The sequence below is a fragment of the Mesoplodon mirus genome (assembly GCF_964341445.2).
Source record: "Mesoplodon mirus genome assembly, chromosome: 13".
NCBI classification, from domain to species: Eukaryota; Metazoa; Chordata; class Mammalia; order Artiodactyla; family Ziphiidae; genus Mesoplodon; species Mesoplodon mirus.
The window spans coordinates 22,788,303-22,813,640 of record NC_138989.1 but is presented as its reverse complement, the minus strand read 5'-3'; the positions used below and the strand labels follow the sequence as shown (position 1 = coordinate 22,813,640).

Sequence of the window (25,338 nt, the reverse complement as noted above, 5' to 3'; positions counted from 1 at the left end):
CTGCACATCCGGAGCCTGTGCTCCGCAACGCGAGAGGCCACAACAGTGGGAGGCCCGCGTACCGCAAAAAAAAAAAAAAAAAATTAAGGTTAAATACAGTTTTAGATAACAAAAGCAGTGAGGATTTGTTGCCAGCAGACCCACACTATAAAAAAGGCTAAAGGATGTTCTTTAGGCTCAAGAGAGATGATACTATATGAAAATCTGGATCTACAGGAAGGTATAAAGAGTACAGAAATGATAAATAGATCATGAGATGGAAAAGACTATTTTTCTTTGTTTTTTAAACCTCTTTAAAAGTCAACTGTTTAGAGCAATAACAATGTATTGAGGATTTATAACAAATACAGAAGTAAAATATATGATGGCAATAGCACAAGGACAGAAGGGAATGGATTATACAGTTGTAACGTTCTTATGTATACATGAAGAGGTATAATACGAATTCAAGTAAAAGGATGCATATTGTTATCCTTAGAGCAACCATGAAAAAAATAACACAAAGAGGTATAGTGAAAAAGTCATTAGTAGAGACAAGACAGAACAATTCTCAATCCAAAAGAAGGCAGGGCATCTAAAAAAAAAGGTACAAATGAACTTATTTACAAAGCAGAAATAGAGTCACAGATGTAGAAAACAAACTTGTGGTTAACAGGGAGGAAAGGGGGGAGGAGGGATAAATTGGGAGATTGGGATTGACATATACACACTACTGTATATAAAACAGATAACTAATAAGGACCTACTATATAGCACAGGGAACTCTACTCAATACTCTGTAATGACCTATATGGGAAAAGAATCTTAAAAAGAGCAGGTGTTTGTATATGTATAACAGATTCACTTTGCTGTACACCTGAAACACAACATTGTAAATCAACTATACTCCAATAAAATTTTTTTAAAAATCTAAAATTAAAAAAAAGAAGGCAGGAAAAGAAGGGGAAAAAAAGAAATAAAGGAGAGATTGGGGTAAACAGAACACAAATAGCCAGATAGTTGACTTAAACAGAACCATATCAATAATAATATACATCACTAGGGCTTCCCTGGTGGTGCAGTGGTTGAGAGTCTGCCTGCTGATGCAGGGGACATGGGTTCATGCCCCGGTCTGGGAAGATCCCACATGCCGCGGAGCGGCTGGGCCGGTGAGCCATGGCCGCTGAGCCTGCGCGCCTGGAGCCTGTGCTCCGCAACGAGAGAGGCCACAACACTGAGAGGCCCGCGTACAGCAAAAAAAAAGAAAAAAAAAAAAAATATATATATATATCACTAAATGTAAATGGAGGGACTTCCCTGGTGGCACAGTGGTTAAGACTCCATGCTCCCAATGCAGGGGGCCCGAGTTCGATCCTTGCTCAGGGAACTAGATCCCACATGCATGCTGCAACTAAGGGTTCACATGCTACAACTAAGGAGACCACGAACTGCAACTAAGGAGCCTGAGAGCTGCAACTAAGGAGCCTGCCTACTGCAACTAAGACCCAGCGCAACCAAATAAATAAATAAATGTAAATGGGGAATTCCCTGGTGGTCCAGTGGTTAGGACTCTGTGCTTTCACTGCCGAGGGCGCGGGTTCAATCACTTGTTGGGGAGCTAAGATCCTGCAAGGTGGGCAGTGTGGCCAAAAAAAAAAAAAAAAGTAAATGAACTCAATAGTTAGGCTGTTTAAAAAAAAAAGCAAGACTCAAGTATGTCTTTTTTCTTTTTTTGGCCGCACCACACAGAATGCAGGATCCCAGTTCCCTGACCAGGGCTCGAGCCCATGTCCCCTGCGTTGGCAGGCGGATTCTTAACCACTGCACCACCAGGGAAGCCCAAGACACACTTTTAATAGAAAGACAAACAAGTTGAAAGTAAAAGGATTGGAAAAGATATATCATGCAAACACCAAGCATAAGAAAGCTGGTGTGGCTATTTTAATATCAAACAAAATAGAATTCAAGACAAGAAGGATTACCAGAGAGAAAGATATTCATTTCATAAAGATAAAAGGACCAAGAAGACATTAAAATCTTGAATGTGTATGCACCTAATAACAAAGCTTCAAAATACATGAAGCAAAAACTGACCAAACTAGAGTGAGAAATAGACAAATCTACAGTCATAGCTGGAGAGATGGAGAAAGAGAGAAATACAAAGAGTCAGAGAGATGGAGACACAGAGTGAAGATAGAGAAAGAGAAACAGGTACAGAGACACAGAGCCAGAGAGAGGGAGATGGAGGCAGCCTGATCCTAAGAGGCTGATGGGACCCTGAGACAGGGGGTGAGAAAGGAGATGGAGCTTGCTCTGGACCAGACAGGGAGGGACAGGGGCTCTGGCCATAGGAGATGGAGCCATAGCAGGGGTCTGGGCCTGTGGGATCCTGGAGGGGGTGCTGCAGGGTGGGCAGCATCACTTACCTGCTGCCCCATGGAGCCCTGGGGGCCGGGCTCCCCACGCAGTCCCTGTAGGAGGGAGGAGAAGAATGGAGTATGCTGTCAGAGGGTCTGACCCAGGGTGCCCAGGACTCCCCAGAATCCTCCACCCAGGGCCACCTCAATACTCACTCTCTCGCCCTTCTCTCCTGGGTGGCCGGAGATTCCTTTGGGTCCAGTGGGGCCTGGGGGTCCCTGAGCAACAAGACAGGGCCTCAGCCTTGTGCTGGGGCAGGGTAGAGGGGGCAGGGACTTAGGGGGCAGAGGGGTAGGGAAGGGCACCCCAGCTTGCCCTGGGCCTCTGGGCCCTTCACCCCACACCCAATGCCTAGCACACAACAGGAAGTGCATACAGCTCAGTGTTCAGAGCGATGGCCCTGGAGTCAGACAGTCCCTGCATTGATCTGGAAGCTGCCATGTGCTGGCCACAGACCTAGGGCAAGAATCTCCACCTTTCTTGGCCTTAGGTGATAACAATGCTTGCTTCTTGTTACATGGACTGAATAAGAAGATTTATGGAAAGTATTTTGCACATTAAGTGCTCCATAAATGCTTGAATGAATGAATGAAAGGATGGATGAATGGATGATGGATGGATGAGCGGATGAGTGGGTGGGTGGGTGGATAGGTGAGTGGATGGATGGGTTGGGTGTGGGGGGCGGTGGATGGACGGACAGAAGAGTGGGAGTACTTGGAGAAATACTCACTATATGTCCAGGACTCCCAGGGATGCCCATGGGACCAGGAGGTCCAGGAGGACCTGAAATAAGACATGATGCCCTCAGGTCCGAAACAGTACAATGCCAGGAAGTCCACCACCAGCTCCCTCCTGATAGCCAGCCCTAGTCTCTCTGCCATCCCTCAACCCTGCCCCTTACCCTAGACCTGGACTCAACTTACCCATGGGTCCTGGGGGACCTGGGGGCCCAGTCGGTCCCTGGGGCCAGTAGCTGCTGGTCTCAGTGAAGGTGTTGGACAGAAATGGGTCCCCTGGGGGAGGAAAGATGAGTGAGCAGGGCTGGGCTGGGCGGGGCAGAGTGAGGCAGTCAGTTTTTTTTTTTTTTTGCGGCACACGGGCCTCTCACTGTTGTGGCCTCTCCCGTTGCGGAGCACAGGCTCCGGATGCGCAGGCTCAGTGGCTGTGTCTCACGGGCCTAGCCGCTCCGCGGCATGTGGGATCTTCCCGAACCGGGGCACGAACCCGTGTCCCCTGCATCGGCAAGTGGACTCTCAACCACTGCGCCACCAGGGAAGCCCGGGCAGTCAGTTTTAACCTGTCTCTTCTGCCAAGCCAGCTTTGACTGCCCTGTGGGACAGCCTGTAGCATGGCTGGGGCCACCAGGCACCCACTCCAAGGGTGGGGAGTCAGGAGACTGTTGGCCATGCAGGACCAGGAAGCAGGGAGACACTGCCAGAGTCTAGCTAGTGACATCCAGCAAGTGTCTACCCTGCTGAGCCTGTACTGTCACATGCCTAATGGGAATAATAATAAAAGTTACCATTTTTGACCTTACTTTGTGCCAAGCTTCTGTGCATGGTGTCATATAGATAAGGAAACTGAGGCTCCGAGACGGAGAATGTTTTGTTGTTGTTGTTTTTTGGCAATGCCCTGCCACACGTGGGATCTTGGTTCCCTGAGCAGGGATCAAACCCGTGCCGCCTGCACTGGAAGGGCAGAGTGTTAACCACTGAACCGCCAGGGAAGTCCCTTGGAGAGGGAGAATGAATGAATGGTGCCTGGTCACGCACCAAAGGTATGATGCAGATGGGGTTGAACCTGGCACTCCAAGCGCTGACCCCTGGCAGTGCGTGTGCAAGTCAGGCTTCGGAGAAGGTGAAGGATGCGCGTCAGGGCCCAGCTGGGCGGAGGGGGTAGGGCCTCTCTGATCACAGAGGCAGGGCTATGGCCTTGGGAGTTCAGGGCTCGCGTCCTGCTGCTAGGCCTTGAGCTTCCCAGTGCTCTGAGGGCTGGATCCCGGCCAGCTCCAAGGCTTGGTGGGAGGGCCTGACGCTGGTGGTTCCCAGCACAGGCTCTGGAGGGCTCGTGGATCTGAAGCCGGACCCCCTGTGCCCTGGCTGTGTGATCTCCCCTCTCTGGCCCTCAGTTTTCCTCATCAGTGACAACAGCGCCCATTGCAGGATCAGGTGACTTATGGCCCAAGGGCAAGCCTGGTATACAGAAGGTGCCTGGCAGATGGTCATGCCAGCCTCACCCCACCACCACCTGGACCTGCTGTGACCCCAAGGGACTCACCATGCTGGGAGATCCGGGCGTAGGGTGGTCCAAGTGGGGCTGGGGGGCCAGGAGGCCCTGGGGGGCCTGGAGGTCCCCTCTCTCCAGGGTTGCCCACAGCTCCAGCCTGGCCAGGGCTCCCTGGGGGGCCCTGCGGACCTGCAATGGAACCAGGGGGTTTGGTGGGTGTGCAAGAGGCAGGGAGGCCCAGGGTGGCTGCAAGAGGGAGGGATGAGGCAACCAGGGCAGCAGGTATGAGATGGCTCCAGAGGCCACACAGGCCAGACTCCCTCCCTGGCCGTCTGTGAGGGGGATGAACACAGCCCTCCCCTGGGGCTTCAGGACAGTGGACACTTGGTACACAACAGGCGCCTAGCAGACGCTGATTTCCAGAATGTTCTCTCCTCTCTCTTCTAGGCTTTTGCATGAGCTGCTCCCTCTATCAGTCCTCCCTTGGCGCTGCCCGGTGTGCACTTCTGGTCATTCTGAGGCCTCACCTAAGGTGTAGCTCCCACTGGGAAGCCCTCCCCATCCCCCACTCCATCCAGGTTGGGTCTGGGCTTCCTTCCTTAGGGCTCCCTTAGCTGCAGTGTCCCCCATAAGAACCCTGGTCACATGGGGGGGGAACTGCTATTTCTCCCCTGCCTAGGCCCACGCCCACTAGCCTTCATGGTCTGGGAGCTTCCGGAGGGCAGGGTCTGGTAAGGAAGGCCCCAGCCTGGGCTCACCTGAGCGGGGCTGGCCAGGGGAGCTGGAAGGGCCGGTGTTGTGGGCACTCACCTGGCGGGCCTCTCATCCCCATTGGGCCCCGGCTGCCAGGGTCTCCCTTGGGGCCAGAGGGCCCAGGAAGCCCCCGGGCACCAACTCGATCTGGGGGAGAAAGTTCATCAGCTCCGCAGCTCCGGCCTTGCGCTTGGCCTGCCCCCGGCCCTGCCCGCCCCGCTAGCACCTACCATCTCGGGGGAGCAGAGGGGCCCTCATGTTTTCTCTGGTTCCTGGTAGCCCTGGGGTGGAGGGGTAGGCAGGGGTCAGTGGTATCTAGAGTTCCTACCCCTGCTCCACCAGCTGCTGGGCCTCCCAGGACTCCAGTGCTCGGGGCCCCTGGAGACCATCCCCTCAGGCCCAAGGGAAAACTAGGAAGACTGAGGCCCACAAGGGGGTCAAGCTGGGAGTCAGCAGCAGGGAGGGGGCTAGATCCAACTCATTGCCACACGGGAGCGTGTTCCCCACTGACCCACTCACCTTGGAGGCCTCCATCCCCGGGGCTGCCCTGGGCAGCTGGGGAACCCCAGAGCGGGGCAGGGTCCTCGGGGGCAGCTGGGGTCGGGGGCACTGCCTGCTCGGTGACAGTCAGCACCGCCACCTATGGAGGAAGAGGACAATAGGGATGGGGTGGGTACCAGGGTCTTGCCAGGGTCAGGCCAGCTCAGGGCCCTGGTGTTGGGGGGCAGGAGGCCACGTGGCTGGCGGAACCCAGCCTGGAGTGGAGACCCGGACTCGCAGGGGCCCAGAACTTCATCAGAAGTGACTATGGTTTTCAAAATGCACAATTCATCACATTCATTGTAGAAAAGTCATCACACACCATCACAGTCACCCACTTTGAGTTCTGAGACTGTCCTCGTGTTTGCTGGGCCGTGTGGTTTTTTCCTATGCTTACCTGCATGATAATAAGTATATTTATATAAATTTATATGCATACATAATATTAAACTTCTCTTGGTCTGTTAAAGCACCACAGGCTACAAGGATTTTTACTAAATCTGAAGGGAAATTTGGGAGGGTCTGGCATGAAACAGAGGTGCCGAGGTGTGTACAAAACCACTTTTGGACCCAGTGGAGGGGAGAGCCTGAAGGGTCAGCGGTGTCCCCTGAGCCACTTACTGAGGATTAAGAGAGGCCAGAACGTCCGCAGACCAGGAAGTGGGGGGCCGTGTAGACCTGCCCAGAGAGAAGCTGACCCGGACCTGAGACCCAGCCCCCAGATCTGAGCTGAGCGGCCCCTCATGCCGGCTTCCCCTGGGAGGGAGCTTGGGGAGCAGGGTGGGGTTCCTGGGGTGCTCACACCTCATAACGGGGGTTTTAACCCATGCTGTTTAGAAGCTTGGTTTTTCCACTTGATAGATCAGGGGCATCTTTTTGTGTTGGAAAATGGAGGTGTTGTTAATGGCTGTCCAGTATTCCACTGAGCCACACTTGCTCATTACACAACCACCCCTTCTGTTGTTGGTTTTCAAATTTTCCTCTTAATTAACACTTGGATGAACATCTTTGCAACTAATCTTCCTAAGATAAATTCCCAGAGGAGGGAATGGATATGCAGATTAATGTAAATGCATCTATGTGTGTTTAGAAAATCTGGAAGAAAAGATGCTTAAATGTTGGCAATCGCTCTCTCTGGGGGCACAGGTGACAGAGGCCAATGGTTTTCTGGTAGGTTTTTCATGGTGCTGAGTTTTTCATGTTTCTAAATTTAGAATGTCTTACTTTTTAATGGTTAAAAACTTTTTATCTTGAGATAATTTGAGACATGCAATAGATGTTTTTGCTTTCTGGAACTGGGAAGATGGATGGCATTATGGGTGGGTGGGATAAAGGATGAAGGTGATGGGGCAATGAGGGGACCCAGCCACGAGCTCTGGGGGGGTGTCTAGGAGTCTCTGGGTGGGATGGGGATAGGAGAACCTCACGGATCTCCTGGAAGGAGAGCAGGCCAGGCTGCCTGACTGTGCGCAGGCTTCCCGGGGTGGGCGCTGGAAGGGAGGCTGAGAAAGCTGGATGGGAGGGTGATGCCTGTCTGGCCCGGAAGCTGTTCACCCACCTTGGCCTCTAGAACCTTTAGCCTCTCCGTCAGCTCCGACACTTTGCTGCAGTTGAGACAACCTGCAGGGAGGAAGCAGGCTGGGCCAGGGCTCCCAGGTTCCCCTTGGAGCCCCTCAGCCCCTGGGGACAGGATGGAGGGAGGGGACAGATACCTGATGACCCCAACCCATGAGACAGCCCATCACAGGGAAGGAGCTAAAGAGTCACAGCCTGTCCAAGGTGAGCCATGCCCTGTGGGTGTCCTTTGGCTCCAGAGCCTCCAAGGGGACTGTTTCTCTCAGAGCAGGACCAGGGATCTGACTCCTCATCCAAAACGACTGCATCCCACATGGGCAGGGCTGGCCTCAGCTTGAAGCTTTGGGGACCGACACATTACAGTCCAGACTGGGATGGCCTTAGGTGCCACGCTCTGACCCTTCTTCCAGAACCACCATCCAGCTCCCTGGCCTCCTCATTGATACCCCAACGTTATTCCTAACAGTGCCGGGCAGCCGCCAAGCACGATACAAGCTCGCCTCTCCGGTCCTCACCATGATCCTGCGTGTTAGGACAAGTGTCACCCCATTCACACCTGGGAAGGCTGAGCTCAGAGCAAGGGTGGAGTGAGTGTGTAACAGGCAAAAACCCTGGGTCGAGGCCCAGCGCTGCCCCTTCTTGGTTGCGGGGCCCCAGGCAGGGCACGTCCCCTCTCTGACCCTCAGCCTCCTCTTTAAAGTGGCGACAATGATGCCTTCCTGGGGTGAGGTTTACACAAGTTGATTATGGAAAGCTCCTGGCACAGTGCCCCGCATCCTACAGACACTCAGAAAAGTGTCATTTCAATAAAAAAAGGAAAGTGGGGGCTTGGACCTGTGTCTGAAAGACTCTGGTGGTCCTGGGTCTCAGGTGCCTGGGCCCAGGTCAGACTCCCCTTGGGGGCCCTTCTTCCACCTTCCAGTTTTCTTTCCAGCCTGCGGTGGACAAGCGCAGGGTGCTATCCCTGACCCTCCACTGCTGGGCCCAGCTGGTTTTTAAGACAGTCACCACCAGCCCCTCCAGCCTCCCCTAGCCCAGGGGGACCCCAAGCAGCTGCCCCAGGACCCACCTGACAGGGCTGTGGGCCGAAGTGCCATCCGCCACATGGCGTTGCCCGACCACCCGGGCTCCACGAAGCCAGGGGAGCCTACAACTGAGGGACAGTAAGGGTGAGAGCCCTGCTGGCTGTGACATTTTGTTCTGTCCCCCCTCCCCCACCTGCTACTGCAGCCACAGAGGGATCCCTACTCCCCTTAGTGCAAAGGGAGACAGGCCCAGAGAGGTGGGGCAGTTTACCTGGGTCACACAGCATGAACTGGGCTGAGCTGGGACAAGGCAATCAACCTGACGGGGCTGGGGAGAGGGGCTGGCAATGGGTGGGGGCCATGCGTGAGGCTGGGGGCTTCTCCAACAACCCCAGCAAGCTGCATGGGTTAAGAGCTTAGAGTCAACAGATGCAAGGTCAGGTCCCAGCCCTGCTAATTGCTGACCTGTGTGACTTGTCCTCCCTGGACCTGCTGATTTTCCCATCTGTAAAATGGGATCATAAGGTCTCTACACCTCCCGGGCTGGTGGGAGGTCTGAGGATGGCCATGCATGCAAAGGGCTTGCTGAGCACACACAGGGCCTGGGATGCAGTAGGTGCTCAATAAACACAGCAATGTCACCATCCACCCTCTCCCTGCCCCACTTGGTAAGAAGACACCGAAGTGGATCCAGCTCTGGTTTTAAATGAAAACCAGAGGGAGGCTGGCTGCCTGGGAGGGCATGGGGGGCCTGTTCCAGGAGACCACCCCTGCCGCCACCCCTGTGAGGAGCAGGCCATCTTGGCTGGTCTGGCTTTGGGGACCTGGTTCTCTCCACAGCTGGAGGGTTGGGCTGGCCAAGCCAGGGGTGGGGGGCGCAGCTGGAGGGGCTCTGAAGCCAGCAGTGGCAACTGCCCCCCCCCACCGCCAGCCCGGGCCTGCCTTTTAAGGCCGCAAAGTGTCGCCTGGGGGGAGACAAGAGCCAAATAAGGCACGGGCCTGGCAGCTCAGAGCCAGGCTGTGGGTTGGTGCAGGGAGTGAGAGGCGCCGGGAATTCAAACCAGACGGGTCCCTCTGGCCAACCCCCAGCAGGGTGGCTGCCAGACCCTCTCCGGGTCCCACCACGGGGCCTTCGCTCAGGCTGGGCCCGCATCCCCAGCATGCCCTCCCTGGGGGCCTGCGACTTGCCCTCTCACAGGGGGTAAATCTCTCCTGGGATAGAAGAAGGGGGTTGGCAGCCCACAACTCGGGCAGGGGTTGGGGGCCCTGTGGGCAGAACAACAGCAGTGGGGGGTGGTAATGCCACCATGAGTCACACCCGGTGCTAAGCCCAGCTCGATCCTACAAGGTAGGTAATAATAATAACAGCCAATGTTGTGCAGTACTTATGCTGGGCCCGGCACATTCTAAGCACTTCTCATAAACAGTCTTAACTCACTGTCCTCACAAAGCCCTGTGAGTGGGTGCTAGTAACCCCTCTGCTTTACAGATGGGGAAACTGGGGCACAGAGTAGCTTGGTATTACCACCCCTCTGCCCCCCCCACCCCATGCTCAGATAAATGGATGAGTGAATATGAATATTTCCCTTTGGGGGGGGAACAAGGCAGAGAGGTAAAGAGACTGGTCACCCAGCTGAAGGCTGGAGCCTGGACTGGAACCCAGGTTAGTCTAACTCCAGGGCCCGTCCTCCTCTCTCCTGGGCCACCTGGCACTGCAAGTCCCCCAGGTTCCCCTCGGCAGAGGCAGGGAGGCCCGGCGCCCATCAAGAATGCTTCCTGAGAAGAACAGCCTCGGTGAGCCCTCCTCATCCCCTCTGCTCCCAGGTGAAGATGTAAAAGGCCACTGGATGACTGCTTCCAGGAAGTCGACCAAAAAAAGAGGCCGTCCCTCCAACCCCATGGAAATTTGGGTTTTCTCTGGGATGAAGTTGGGCAGAGCGTCCGCCCTGCCCATCCTCCCCACCACCCTGCTATCGTCTTCCATTTTTTCCATGGCACTTTCCACCCTGTAACATGTTATCTGCTTGCCAGTTCCCCAGTCTGATCTTCCTCCCTCCTTGGCTGGAACGTGAACTCCACCAGGCAGGGACCTCGTCCGTCTTGTGAGTGGCTGGGGAAAGTGCCCGGCGCGCAGTAGGGCCTCAGGGCTTCACTAAGCCTCTTGTTGAGGAATGCATGAATCACTGGCTGAAAATGAATTTAAAGCAAGCAAACAAAATAAAAGGCAAAATAATGTGGACGGCAGACATGACTGTCTTGAAAATGAACATAAGGGTTCTAATGTCATGCCAGAGGGTCCCCGAGTTTTTAATCTGTGAACATATGGTTGGAAATTCTTTTTCAACTCACTTGCTTTGGGACATTTCACTGGGAGTCAGAAAGAACTAGAAAAACTAATGAAAGCATGGTCTGACCAGCAGTGCAGACATAACTGGCTCAAAGAAATTGTGAGTTAAAATTAAAAAAAAAAAAAAAGAAAGTTTAAATAACAAAAACTGTCAAAAAGACCAGAAAATATTGGTTCTGGATTCAAGATTCACAAAAAATGGCCCCCCAAGCTCCCCCTAAATTCTAATAAACGGACAGAAATACTTTAAGGGATGAACCAGGTTGTAAATGGCCCTATACCACACAAAATTCCAGTATGTAAAAAGCCTAGGGCTAGGGGAGGTCTCCTGTGGGATAAAAATGTCACATCCCTCCCACTGGTGTTGAGCCAGGGCCCCTGGAGCGGGCCCCAGTGGGCTGAGAGCCCCCATCACCCTAGCCTGGTGGTCCACACTGAAGGGCCCCTCCCCAGCTCCAACCTTGACCTCCAAGGAGCTCCCTGCTAGTCCCAGGACCACAAACCCTGGCTCTACCCTGGGACCCTGACTGTGGGCCACTTCCCACCATCTGGGAGGTCCCGGCCAGCCCTACACACACATACACACACACACACGCGTGCGCGCGCGCACTGCCTCCTCATCCCCACAGCCACTGCCCCCATGTCACCTCCTCCAGAAAGCCTTCCTGGACAGACCAGGGAACCCACCAAAGCCCCCCACCAACAAGCTCTATTCACTCCATCTTGACCTCCACAAGGCCAGTGCCATCTGCAGTTTCTAGCCCTGTGCCCCCCTAAGCAGCCGCCCTTCCCTCTGCCCAGTGTCTCATGTTCCTTCTCAACAGATCCTCATGAGAACACGGAGGCCTGGAGAGGAGAGGCTGCCCGTCCACACGGCAGGGCCAGGGCAGGAGAAGAGGGGAGCGGAGGATGGTGTTTAAATCCCACCCTCAGCTGGGAACGGGGGTGTGAGACGTTGGCGGTGTCCCTGGGCTCCAGTTCTGACTTTCTCTCCGAGGGGCTTATGCCTTCATAACCCTCCCCCGAGGTCTGTTGGGTCCAGTGACCACAGACCACATGAGCGCAGCCTCCCCTGCCCCAGCCCAGCTCCCCTCCTGGGAATTTACTTTGCAAATGTAAATATTTGCTACTGTTGGCCTGAGCCAGGGTTTGGGGTCAGGGCTGGGGCTGGGAGCTCCAAGAACTCTCCAGCAGCCCTCTGGGAAGCCCTGGTCTGTCTGTCCTGGTCCCTCTGTGGGTAAAATGAGGTTCCCACTCATTTCCCATGCACCCACTTAATGCCAGACCCGTTCCAGGAACCAGAGAGACAGGATTAGTGATGAAAGGGTGGGGATCCTTGGAGCCAGGCGGGAGCGCCAAGAAGGTTACAGGCAGAGAGGACAGCCACTGCCCAGGCTCTGGGGTGGGAGAGAAGGCCATAGTGGGCCCCGGGCAAAACGGAGGGAGGGTGAGGCTGGGGCACCTCGCTGGGGCAGCTGGGAGGGCAGAGGGGGAGCCTCCCGGCTGGGGGTGGAGGATACACTGGTGGGAGTCAGAGGTGGGGGCCACTGAGCCTCCCAGACAGGAGTGGAGTAGATGGGTGGCAGATATGGGCAAATTCCAGCAGCATTTAACCTGCAGGATTCTGAATCGGCAGAGTAAGGCACAGGCTTGGCACTGCACCTGGCATTTGGTTAGAGCACAAGAGCCATGTTTGGGAAGGGCCCAGCCCTGGATGGTGGAGAGGCCGAGGGGCCCAGGAAGTGCTGGGCTGGAATCTCCGTCTGCTTTTAAGCTTTTTTACTGTGTGACCCTGGGCAAACTTCTTCCCTTGCTGTTTCCCACCACATAAGACAAGGGCTGTGGGGGTCCACGGATGGGGAAGGGACAGGTGTGAGGGGCAGATGGGAACAGTGAGGGGGAAAGTGGAGGCTGCCCAGCTCTGGGGGAGCCCATGGGGAGGGGAAGGTGAGGGAGCCCCCTCTCCTCTATCTTTCTATCTGGGAGGAGCTGGGACTGAGGCTGGCTCCCATCAGTCCCAGCTGTCTGAACATGTGCCCCACGAAGTCCTTGGCCAGCACTGCTGCAGAGGAAAGACCTCGGCTCTGGTCAGACTGAAGGGCTTTGAATCCAGCTGTGACCCAGAGCAAGGCACTCCTCTCTCCCAGCCTCAGTTTCCACAGCTGGACCTTCTGTACCGTGACATGATGGCACGATGCAGGTGAGTACAAATCATGGTGCCCAGCACAGAGGACAGTGGCAGCTTTCCTCCCCCTTTATGTCAGTGGCAGTCATAAAGTCTACATCATTATGACTGCAGGAGGGTCTGAGGCAGGGCAACATTGCAGACCTCAGGTCAGAGCCTTTGGGAGAATCCCAGCCATGATGTTTACTTGCTGTGTGACCTTGTGTGAGACCTATACCCTCTCTGAGCCTCACTTGCATCATCTGGACAATGGGGTTGTTGGGTGAGAGATCGGTCTGCGGGGAGCCCCTAGAGGCAGGGTGATCACTACAGCCCTACCCTCAGCAGAGCCCAACAGTCCAGGCCACTCAGGGGATCAGGACCAGCCCACGTGATGCATTCTGGCCTTGGCCATTCCTTGCCCGTTGTTTCTGGTGGTAGCAGGCAGCCAGGTGAGAGCCTGGGCCAGTCTTCTCCCTGCCATCCAGCCCCAAGGCCTGGAGGCACTGGCAGATGGACGCTTGGTCAGACTGGTCCCAGTCCCAGCTCTCACATACTGAGTGACCCCAGGCCAACCCCCTCACCTCTCTGAGCCTCAGTTTCTCCATTTGTAAAAAGGGGCCCATTCTAGCCCCTTCCTCACGGTTGTCAAGAACATCAAAGAAGCCATCCTCACTCATTATCACAGAGTGAACACTCCCACTGTACAGATGGGAAAACCAGAGCTAAAAGCCATGAAGTCTGCTGGCCTCACAAACATCAAGTCCAGAGAGTAGAGGCCTGTTTGCTGAGCAGCTGACTGAGAAATGGGGTCTCAGAGCTGGGAGGCAGGGCAGACTCCCCAGCACAGGGGGCCAAAGGGGAGAGGAAAACATTTATTAAGTAGCTATGCTGGAGGCATGTCTCTGATCCTCTTAATAAGGTGTGAGGCAGGCACTTCTCCATCTGAGGTGACTTTCAGATAGAGACGGGGTTCAGAGAGGTGAAGTGACTTGCCCCAGGTCACACAGCAGAGCACGGCTGATCCAAGGCTGGATTCTGGAATGATAGGTGTTTCCTTTCCCTCTTCAGCTCACTCTGGGCCCTGTCACCCCTAGTGACGCAGCTCTTTGACCTCAGGTCATGTCACAACACCGGACAGACCGCGAGGGCAGTCACCAGCAGGGAAAACAGCTGGGGGATCCCAGCCTGAAGCTGGCTGTCATAGGAAGGGCAGGGTCCAGCATGGGTCAGCAATGTCCTCATGCTTCCCCGTTCCCATTCCCAGGGCCCCAGCAGAGCAGTTTTCTAGAATATCCAGGCCTTGGCATCCCTTTACTCGGCTCCAACCTCATGGGTGTGGAGAGGCCCTTCCTGTCCCATTGGGCATCACGCCACGTGCTGCCCTCCATGGGCTGTGGCGCCACCTGCTTCGTTTCACCCTTGCAACATCCCTGGGAGGCCGACTGTATGATCCTGCCCATTTCACAGGTGAGGACACTGAGGCCCAGGGCAGGAGAGCCCTAGGTGTTGCAAGAACACAAGGCAGCTTGGTGCCCTTTAGAGAAGGTGCCCCTCCCTCTGAGTGGGCACGAGACAAGTGCCGCCTGAACTGCAGCCTCCCCCACCCCCGGCCCGATACCCCTGCACAACGACTCGCACGGTGCACGGGGAGTACCCGGCCCAAGACCACACAGCTGGTGTGTGGCAGAGCTGGCCCGTCCCCAGGCTGGAACCCCAAGGCCCTGCCGAGGGAGACGTCAGGGTTGGCCCGGCCCCAGTCCTTGTCTCGCACCCCCACCTCACCCCCGCGGCAGAGCCCCAACCCTTGGCTTGGTCGTGGATGCACAGCCTACAGCTGCTGCACTCAAGGGCATGGGCGCTGCCGCCACCTGCTCCACGATGGCCCCATAGACCTGGGAAGGTTTGCCCTTGGGAGGGGAGCCAGGGACAGAGTGGCCTATGTATGGGCAGGCGCTCTGCACCCAGGGGGCCCCACACCCTGGGGACTCGCCCCCTCCTTACCACCAGCTCCTCTGTGGCCTCCTTGGCAACAGATCCCCCTGGCTGGCTCCCCTCCTGCCCCTGGGGCCCTTCTGCCTCCCCCTCTTCCTCCCAGCATGCAGGGGAGGGCGCTGTTCCTGGCCCCCTCCCTTCCCTCCCTGTGTGCCCCTCCCAGCCTCCCACATCTGCCTTGGTGAGAGTCTCAGCCAGTCTCTTTCCCTGCCATCCAGCCCCAAGGCCTGGAGGCACTGACACATGGATGCTTGGTCAGGCTGGTCCCAGTCCCAGCTCTCACATTACTGAGTGACCCCAGGCCAACCCCCTCACCTCTCTGAGCCTCAGTTTCTCCAACTGTAAAAAGGGCTGCCTCTCTGTACTGGACCCCTGCTGGACGTCGGGCAGCTCCCCCCTCCCTCTGGCTGCCCTGCTCCTCCCCCGCTGTGCTGGGGGCTCTCCCACCCCACATGGAAACCACCAGGCTCCCTCCCTGCCCCACTCCATGGGGAGTCTGCCCCCACCCCGTGTGACTTCACCTCTCTGGCTTCCGTTGCCCCATCTGTGAACCGGGGCTGCTGTGGGGTCTCAGGGAGGTGAAGTGTGTAAATCTCTCAAGAAACACCTATGAATGGCGCTATAAGCATCACCTTCCCTTTATTCGGAGGCTGTGTTTCACACATCGGTGTTTCTGGAATCAGAATGCATCTTTCCACCGATAGTCACATTAATGTGCTACTTGGGGGCCCCGAATTCCTCTTTCTATTGAGGGGCCTACGGGCCTGGTTCTCAGGCTGGCTCTAGGCCAGTCCATCCTCTTTCTGGACATTCTTCGGAGCACACTGGGTTCAGCCAGGCAGTGAGGGTGGATGCAGCCTGGATCCCTCAGCAAAGGTAGGCGCCCTCGAGGAGACGGCGCTGCCGGTAGCTGTGTGGCCAGGGGAGGGGCGGGCTGCCTCCTCTGCGCCCCTGCTGGGTGCTTGGCCCCAAACCACCAAGCTGCACGCAGAGAAGGTGGTGGGTGAGAGGGGGGCCTCTGCCTGGGACACACTCCACACACAGGGTGCCCAGCTGAGTCCTCCCATCCCTGAGGGCCTGGGAGAAGCCAGGCAGACCTGGGTTCGAATCCTGCCACTTAGGAGCTGTGTGCCCATCACACAGCCTTGTTTTCCTCACCTGCAGACTGGGTGTAGCCATCCCGACCTTGCTGACCCACTGCACTAAGTGGTGCTTTGCTTCCCTGCACCGTTACCACCTCCCATGGAAATGTCCCCAAGTTTGGAGGAAAGGCTTGGGATGTGTGACCTAAGACGTGAGCTACCCAGCATGTATGAAATTCCTCCAGGGGTCCTGACAGTGTCCCAAGAGGCAGGTGGTCAACACCCGTGGGAGAGCAGACACCCACTGTGGCCGAGCTGTGTCTGGTCGGCAGCTCTGTGCAGCAGCCCCGGTAAGTGTGGCGCTGCGCCCTTGAGCACCTGCCGACTCAGCGACGGTTTACAGCTCCCTCCCACAGACCTGAGGGGAGGCACCTGGTCTGCGCTTGGGGCAGTCCTACCTTCCTCGCAGCTGGACCCCGAGCGCCCAGGGCAGCACCTCCACTCGCGGGCTGTCACCGTCTTGTACATCACCTTGTATGTGGGTCTCACCACGGTTCTGTAGCTGAAAGAGTGCCCACGTGGCCTGGTTCAGATGGGCCTTCCGCCATCCCTCCCACCATCCATGGGGACAAGCCCAGAGCCTCCAGGGTCCTCTGCCACCTCCAGGTCCCTCTGGAGCCTCTTTCCTCGTGCATTCTGGGCCTCAGCCCTTCCATTCCCTCCCCAGCCCCCAGCCGGGGAAATCTAGAAACCAACTGGACAGGAAGCCCTTGCGAGCTGGGCTAGATTGTCCCCAGCGGTGAACGCTCACTGAGCGAAGGCGTGCAGGTGAATGCTGGAATCCCTCCCCCAGGAAGGCCCAAGAGCCAAGGGGAGGCGCTGGGAATGGATAATGGTCCCTTTGTCCGCCCACCCTTGGGGTCCCAAGCATCTCCTGCACGGGGTCTCAGCCCCAGCACCAGCTCTTTGACCAGGCCGTGCCGACAGCGGGAACGCCAGCAGCTCCTGCACCACGCGGTCTCGCTCACCTGTTCCCAGGGCAGCTCATGGGCCAGGGGCAATTCTGCAGCACGCGCTGCAGGTAGGTGCCATTCTGCACATGGCACGAGATGGTGCGGGTCACCATGTATGAGCACCAGTTCCTGAAACAGACCAGCAGAGAGGAAGCTCAGGTGCCACTCGCAGCCCATGTTCTCTCTGGGAGCCCCGAGTCTCCAGGCAGGGAGACCCCTAAGTTCTCCAAGTTCTTTGGGCCCTGGAGGGAGTCTCTGAGCTGAAGTGGCTGAGCAGTGAATTCCAGAACCCTGGAGGGGACAGCTGTGCTGGGTGCTCTCGGAGGTCTTGGGGAATGAGCTGCAGGGGGCCAGACGGGAGCAGGGCATCTTGACTGGGGCTCTTCCTCCTCAGCATCTCCTTTCCAACCCTGACCCGTCCAGGCCACCACTGCCTCCCACCTCCCACCTGGACAAGGGCAGTGAGTGAGTGTCTTTCCCCTCACTCTCTCCCCAGAGGGAGGGTCAGACAGTGGAAACCTGGCAGTGTCCCTTGCCTAGCCCTACCCTCAGCCCTCCAAGTCTCCTGCTCCCACTCCTGCTGTGGATCCCTCACCTCCAGGCCTTTGCTCGTGCTGGACCTGATGCCTGCAGCACCCTTCCCCCAATTCTCCTCCTGACACCTCCTACCTTCGAAGCCCCGCTGTGCTGCCACCTCTTCCCTTGTCCTCTTCCACCTCCACCCCCATCTCAGTAGAAGCGATGGTTCCCTGCCTGGGGTCCTAAGCGCTCTGTATCCCTGTCATGCTGAATTAAGCTGGTGATTCATGTCTGCCCCCCCCTCCCTCCCTGAGGCATGTGAGAAAGAGGCTCTGTCTCACTTATCCTTAGGTCCCCTCTGTGTGACAGCTGGGATGCACAATCAATATCCCAAGCATGGAGGACTGACTTTTTCAAATGCCAACAAATAATCATCTTGCACTGCACATACTGAGCACCTACTGTACGCTAAAGGTATTTACATCATCTTCCCACAGTGAACCAGAACCCCCCCCCCATTTAACAGAGGGGTAAACTGAGGCTCAGGGAGGGGAAGACAATTGTTCATGTTAAAGAGCTGGTGCATGGCGGATCTGGATTTGAACCCAGGAATGTGGACGGCTCAGCCTGGCCCCCACCTCCATCCCAGAGGCCCCATCAGCTCCCGTCTCCTCCCCACCACCTGAGCCACGGTCTGTGGATCTGTGAAGGCCTCAGCCTGGGAACCTGCTGACCCTGGGCTCCAGGCCACAAAGGAAAGTCTGGTGGGGTGGGGGCTCAAGCTGAGAAGGGTCACCTGAAACAGTCACTCCTTTCCCAGCACCAGCAAAAAAACACAGGCCCGTGACCCCGTGCAGGGCTGAGGGCCAATGAGCACCTGGAATGTCCCAGCCATCACAGAGGTGCCTGCCACCTCGGAAACCCAGCCCTGCAGCTGCGGCCCCACCCCCACCCAGCCCACCTGAAGGAGAAAGTCTTTGGCGGGGACCAGTTGACAAACTCGCTATGGGACTCTGCAGAAGTCCCTTCACCGTTCTGTGTCATACTGAAATCAGTCCAAGAGGAGGAAACACCCTGGCCGACCGCACGGAGGTGGGAAAGCCAGAGAAGGGTGGCTCTGATCAGTCCAGTGATGGGGCAGGAGCTCAAAAGAGCCCTCAGCCAGGGAACCCACAGCAGAGGTGCCAGGCGCTTGTTACAGCACTGTCAGGAATGGCGCAAAACTGGAACAGCCTAAGTGGGACCCCTAGACACAGAGAACCAGGTGCTGTGACAGAGTCCGAGGTCTCCATGTGCCTGCTTAAGGGGGAAAAAGTATGTGTGGACCAAGAGAATGACATTTCTATTAATACATGAAAAGCAGAGAAAGCCAAAAGACTGTAAATGTGTGTACATATAAAGCTATGTGTGTATTTTTTTTTAATTTTTATTTGGCCACGCTATGCGGCTTGTGGGACCTTAATTCCCCAACCAGGGATTGAACCCCGGCCCTTGGCAGTGAAAGCACGGAGTCCTAACTGCTGGACGCCAGGGAATTCCCTATGTGTGTATTAAGTGAGGAAAAATCACATGCCTAGATGAGTTCCATCCACTCAGTCCGCTGTGCTCACAGTAGCCTCCGTTTACCATGCCAGGAGCTGTGCCCAGGGCCTTCCACACACCTAACTATAAGTGCCACTTTACAGATGGGAAGACTGAGGCTCTGGGGTCTGGGATGTGCCCTGGGCACCCACGATGAGCGACACAGTCACGGTTGGAACTCAGCTTTTTCTAACCCCAGGGCTTGTGCTCTTAACCACAGGCTGGAAATGTTTCTCCTAATGAGCAAGTGGGGATTTTATACGTTTAAAAAGATGCATTTCAAAAAGGCCCCCCAGTGCTTGCTTCGGCAGCACATATACTAAAATTGAAACGATACAGAGAAGATTAGCATGGCCCCTGCGCTAGGATGACACGCAAATTCGTGAAGCATTCCATATTAAAAAAAAAAAAAAAGGTTCTGAAGAACCTAGGGGCAGGACAGGAATAAAGACGCAGACGTAGAGAATGGACTTGAGGACACGGGGAGTGGGAAAGGTAAGCTGGGACGAAGTGAGAGAGTGGCATGGCCTTATATACACTACCAAATGTAAAATAGATAGCTAGTGGGAAGCAGCTGCATCGCATAGGGAGATCAGCTCCATGCTTTGTGACCACCTAGAGGGGTGGGATAGGGAGGGTGGGAGGGAGACACGCAAGAGGGAGGAGATATGGGGACATATGTATATGTATAGTTGATTCACTTTGTTATAAAGCAGAAACTAACACACCACTGTAAAGCAATTATACTCCAATAAAGATATTAAAAAAAAAAGGCCCCCCACCCGTTAGAGCCTCTGGGTCCCCAGAGCTGTGGTTTAAAACCCACTGGGATCTTGTTTGGGGGGGACATAAGCCCCTTTGGAGACTGATGTGAGTTGTCGCTCCTCCCTCCAAAAATGCATAAAACTTGGGGTACAAGTTCAGGGGGACTCAGGGGCTCCCTGAGCCTGTGTGATGTCCCCCAGGCTAGCCCAGGGGCTCTGTGAGTGGAGGAAGGAGGGAGGGAGGGAGCAACCTGGGCAGAGGACGGCCAGAGCGTGGGACACAGGAGGAGGGCCCTGGGCACGGACTGAAGACTCCATGCCAGTGTACAGACACACACATGCATACACATCAATATGCACACACACATGCAGACATGAAAGCACACAGGCTCACATATACAACTTCCAGACACGTGTCCATGTGCACACACAGACCTACAGAAGCGTGCGCACGCACACACACACTACAGCACGCAATCAGACCAAGATCAATCTGGCAGGACACATAACCACAGAAATGACTGTCCAACTTGCACTCGGGCCCACACCTGCAGACACAGGGCCATGCACCTTCACACACAAGTGTGCACACCCCCCCCATGCCCAGCCCCTGGACTGGACTGGGGGAGGCGGGCCTGTGACTGCCCACAATTGCCCTAGCAATTCTTCTGACCACGGGGGAGCCAGAGAAAACAATTTTTTTCTTCTTCTTACTTACTTAAAATCTCCCCCATGTGAGTTGCTGCCTGGTTCCCTGGTTTATTTCCGACCAGCTGGAGTTTGCTTGAATCCCCTGCTTAGGAGACACGGAGCTGATGGCCGGCTAGCAGACATTTTAGACAGGAGGGGACACTCTGGCCAGGTGGGGTTCAAGGTCAGCCCCTCGTGCCCTCCACCTGGGGGGGTCACCAATAATTACATGCTGCCCCTCCGTGGCCTTGAAGATCCAGCCCCACTGCTGCCAGGATAAGCCCGAGCTCCTCCACAGGGTCCTAGCCTGGCTCCGCCACCCGCCCACCCCTCCGGCCACTTTCCAGGGGCGCTGCTGGCCTGAAGTCCAGAGCCCACCACGCTGCCCGTCGCCCTGCAAGCCCTGACCGCTGGGTCCTGCACACTTGCGCTGCTGCTCTTCCTCCTTCCTGCCCTCCCTCCCATGCATGTCTTCTCCCCACTTCAGATCTTTGCATAGGAGATTCCCTCTGCCTGGAAAGCCCTCTCCCTGCTCCAGCAAACTCCTATTCATCCTCTGGGTCTCAGTCCTGAGACTCTGGGCACAGTTGGGCACCTGCAGGGGCCCCCCTCAGCCACTCACAGCAGCCCTGAGCTTTTTCCTCCCCCGATGGTGCTGGGGGAGGGCGCTGGCAGGGACCAAGCCAGTATGGGGCTCAGCCCGGGGGCGCTCAGAGAGGTTTGCTGAATGACTGAGAACAGACAGTGGCCCTGGGCAGAGGAGCCAGGACCCAGGTTCCCAGAGATGGGTGCAGTCCTTGGAGGCCCCGCCCCCATCCTGCTGCCCTTGGGAGCTTCTTTTCTGGGGTGTGGTTTGTGACAAGCTGCCCAGGAACTGGATGACGCTGGCTTACCTCCTGTGGGATGGGACAATGGCAGGGGCTGGGAGGAGGCAGCACCTCTCCTGGGCCTGCCACTTCTGCCCACTCAGCACCTCCTGGGCCTCCAGAGGCTGCCGGGAGGAGAGAAAACAGGCCAGACCAGCTCGGCCTGGCACTGGCCGCCCCCACGAGGGCCCCCCCCCCGCATCTGCCCTCCACCCCCTGCCATGAGGAGCTCAGGGGACTTTGTCTCCACGAGGCCCAGGGCTGTGATCCGGAACAGTGATAGGGGCTAATTGCAGGAGGCAGCCAAGCGGGCTGGGGGCCAAGGGCCGCTATGAAAAGGAGAGGAAAGAAAGAAGACCCACAGGGTGGGGGTGGGGTGAACAGAGCCCGAACCCCACACCAGAGGCGAACCCCACACACTGGCTCTGCTGCTTCCTAAGTTGGTGACCTTGGACAAGGCCCTGACCAGCTCGGGGCCTCACTTTGTCCATCTGCAAATGGGGACAGCAGACACTCCTCCTGCAAGGGAGGTTTCATGCAGAGCCCTTAGCGCAGTGCTGACAGCTTTTGGTAGTTCTTGTTCCTGGACCGTGACATAGGGCCCACACCAGGCAGCTGTGGTCCAGGGCCTTCCCTGAGGGACACCAGCACTGTACCTTCTGCACAAGGTCCTCCCCTTGACTTTGGGATAGGGATTGTCAGGCTCTGCATTTTACCAAGTGGAAACTGAGGCCCCAAGAGAAGTCACTTACCCAGGTCACCCCTGTGGGTATAGCGCTGGGATCTGAGCTCCCAAGGGAGGGGGTGGGGAAGAAAATTCTCCACTCTCCTTGACTCTTGGATTTGCCCAAAGGAAGCCAGTACTGCAGGGGAAGAAGCCTGGACCAGGACACCCGTGACGGCTTCAACTCTAGAGCCACAGCACTGAGACACTGAGATGGGTCATTAAAGGCTGGAAGGGCCCTCAGAGGGGCAGGAAGCACCCCCAGCAGGGACTGAGGGGGCAGATAGGGGCAAGGGCAAGACCAGGCAGCTCTGCACAGCCCTGGACACCCTGGTTCCGGGGGTCTCAAAGTCTTGCCACATTCTTGGGCCTGGGGGCGGCCCCTTGGATGCCTTCCCGGGCCTCCCCCTCCCCAGGCACAAAGCCTCTTTTCTCCCTCTGGTCTCTTGGCTGCCAAGGGGTGCCTGGGGCACTGGGATAGGGGTGGAGGGAGGGCTGATGGGGAGCAACATCCCCATGCCGTCTCCAATGATGCTGGGACGGGGCCACAAGGGGAGGTCCTGGCAGCCAAGAACCACAGATTCCTTGGCTAAGGGGTCCCTCCCCTCACTCAATGTTGGTCATAGCAGGAACCACTGTACATCAGGCCCTGCACTGGTTCCTCCCATGGGGGACTGTCCTCAGAACAGGCCTGTGTGCAGGGGATGAGGGGAGGGAAGAGGGGAACTGAGACCTGGGGCCCTGAAGAGACCTGCCTGAGGTCACACATTGAGTGGGTGACAGAGCCAGGAATAAAACCCTGCTCTATCTGAGGCCAGAGCCCCTAATTCTTAACCACAACCTGCAAACCTTTCTCAGCTCCCCAAGCTGACAAAAGCTTGCCCTCCTCCAGGAGAGCTGCTGGGGTGAAAAGTACACTGGATCTGGAAACTGACTGACTTAGATTGAGGTGCCTTTTCCTCTCTAGGCCTTGGTTTTCTTATCTGTAAAATGGGAGCAACAGCATTGCCTACAGAGGTTTTGTGATGCTCAGGCCACTGTGAGCCTTCTATGACCAGATGGGGTGACAGTCCCCAGTGACCACCAGATACCTGCCCACAGACACCATCCTGCTCCCACATAGCAAGTCCTGGGGGGCCAAGGAGCCCAGGCTGGGAGGCAGTGGACTGGCTGAAGGGGCAGTCCAGGCCTTATGCCTTCTCAACCATCATCCTGAGCTTGACACTGGGGACCCTGGGCGTTCACATCCTCGCCCTAGGCAGGTCATGTCTCCTCTCTGAGCTTCATCTTCCTCCTCTATGAAATGAGGACCATAAAAATGTGTGCCTCCCATGGCAGTCGGGAAGATTCTGGAGGGTATAGGTACAGGTGAAATGCCAGCCCAGGTCGGCATGCATGGTGGTGGCTGTAACATCTGCCAGCCGTCCGTCCCTGTCTCAAGACAACTGCTCCTCTGGCCTCTGATGCCACAGCCACCTCTGCCCTCCAGCCCTGCCCATGTCACCTGCTCTTGCTAGCCCAGCGGGGGCACGCTGGCCCCTGACCACTGGGAAAAGGGAATTTCTGAAAAGAATTAAAGAATTGAGCCCGTAGGGGGTAGGGGCCGGGCAGGCCTTTGAATGGGATGAAAAGGCCTGGAGAGGCCTGGCTACTCCGTATTGTCTGCCTCAGACAAGAGCGGCGGCTGGCCCTCGAAAAGGGACCCCAGCAGGGGCAGGGGCAGGGGCAGGGGCTACAGCCAGGACAGGGGCCTGGGTAGGTTCAAACAGTGTCACCAAGGCCAGAAAGACACAGATTTGAATGCCAGTTCTTCTATTAATGGTCAATGAGCCTAGAAGATTATGTTAATTCTCTGGGGCCTCAATTTGCTCATCTGCTAAATGGGGACAAGTGTTCCCTACCTCATTCAATCCTTGAACACTGCACGTAAAGGGCCCCCTCACTGGTATTGGGAGATGCTCCATAAACACCACCAGATAGAATGCTCCCTGCTCCTCAGAGAGCAGCAGGAAGACAGAGCACTTGCTCCCAGCACAGTCCAAAATGCCAGGTCCCTGGGGGCCGACACTGACCCTCAGTCTGTGAAACTCCACCCCAGTCTTCTTCCTTTGAGGGAAATAGCTGGGATACTAAAAAAAAAGCCAGGAGCAGAGTAAAGTGGGGAGGGTCCCCCAAGTGTCAGCTAGAGGGTGCCCTGGGCTTCTCCTATGTGCAGGAAGCGGGCCCTAGGGAGAGGGTGGGGGAAGTCTTGGTGGTTTCCTCCCTCGGGGGAAACCACCCCCTGCGGCTCTGGAGGTGAAGTGGTGGGGGGTGGAGAAGGCTGTCGGGGGACTGCCGGCTCTGTATACGTGAAGTAGGTGACCCCCGCAGGGCCTGGAGCTTCTGCCAGATAGCGGGGAGGCCCAGGGTTCCTGCCCCAACGCGGGCTGGCAATGAGGTGGGGAACCGGGTCCTTTCCCAATCCCGGGCTTGCACGGAGTTTGGGGCGGGGGCGGTGCCTGGAGTCCCTTTCCCAACCCCGGGCTGGCAGGGCATAGAGGTGGTGCGGGGGGTGGGAGCAGCCCTTACCTGCGTGCAGAGAACGGGGCTCCCCCAACGCTCCACGCGGCGCTGCCTCCCGGGAGCAGAAGCCCGAAGCAAAGCAGCGCCCAGGCCCGCGGGCCGCCCATGTTGCGCCCGGCGCCCTCCGCGCGCGGCCCCTCGCCGTCGCCTCCAGCCTGGCGTCCCCGCCCGCGCAGCCAGCCGCCCAGGACGCGCGGATCCCGGTTCCCAGCGCAGCGGCGGGAGGGCGGGCGGGAGGCGGGCGCGGGGCGGGGGCGAGCGTTCCCGGCCTCGCCCGGCCCCTCCGCGCGGCCCCCCGCCCCTTGCGCCGCCGCTGCCAACCCGGAAGGAGCCCCGGGGGGCCGGGGGGCCGGGGGGCCGGGCGCCCCCGCCAGGAAGGTCACCAGGTGCCCACCTGAGCCTGGCGCCCTGCGCCGCGTGGCCCTTTTGGGGGCGCGGTGCCAGTTTCGAGGTGCCCTCCCACGTGTTGCAAAGTGGGGAGCTGAGGCCGGGCCACGGTCTCAGACGCAGCCAGG

General features: G+C 56.9%; 1 protein-coding gene across 2 annotated transcripts in view; it reads right to left on the bottom strand.

Moving 5' to 3' along the window:
- EMID1 (EMI domain containing 1) overlaps positions 1–24,998 on the bottom strand; it is a 40,898-nt gene extending 15,900 nt beyond the window's left edge. For both annotated transcript variants that reach the window (XM_082641257.1, XM_082641258.1), the window contains exons 1-13: positions 24,830–24,998; positions 17,133–17,246; positions 16,563–16,666; positions 8,561–8,644; positions 7,475–7,536; positions 5,896–6,016; positions 5,607–5,657; positions 5,434–5,523; positions 4,675–4,812; positions 3,321–3,410; positions 3,128–3,180; positions 2,553–2,615; positions 2,406–2,450 (exon numbers count right to left, since the gene is read on the bottom strand). In XM_082641257.1, coding sequence (XP_082497383.1) covers positions 2,406–2,450; positions 2,553–2,615; positions 3,128–3,180; positions 3,321–3,410; positions 4,675–4,812; positions 5,434–5,523; positions 5,607–5,657; positions 5,896–6,016; positions 7,475–7,536; positions 8,561–8,644; positions 16,563–16,666; positions 17,133–17,246; positions 24,830–24,930 — 1,116 coding nt within the window. In that variant the 5' untranslated portion in view covers positions 24,931–24,998. The remainder of the gene's footprint in view (positions 1–2,405; positions 2,451–2,552; positions 2,616–3,127; positions 3,181–3,320; positions 3,411–4,674; positions 4,813–5,433; positions 5,524–5,606; positions 5,658–5,895; positions 6,017–7,474; positions 7,537–8,560; positions 8,645–16,562; positions 16,667–17,132; positions 17,247–24,829) is intronic.
- Positions 24,999–25,338: the final 340 nt, after the last annotated feature.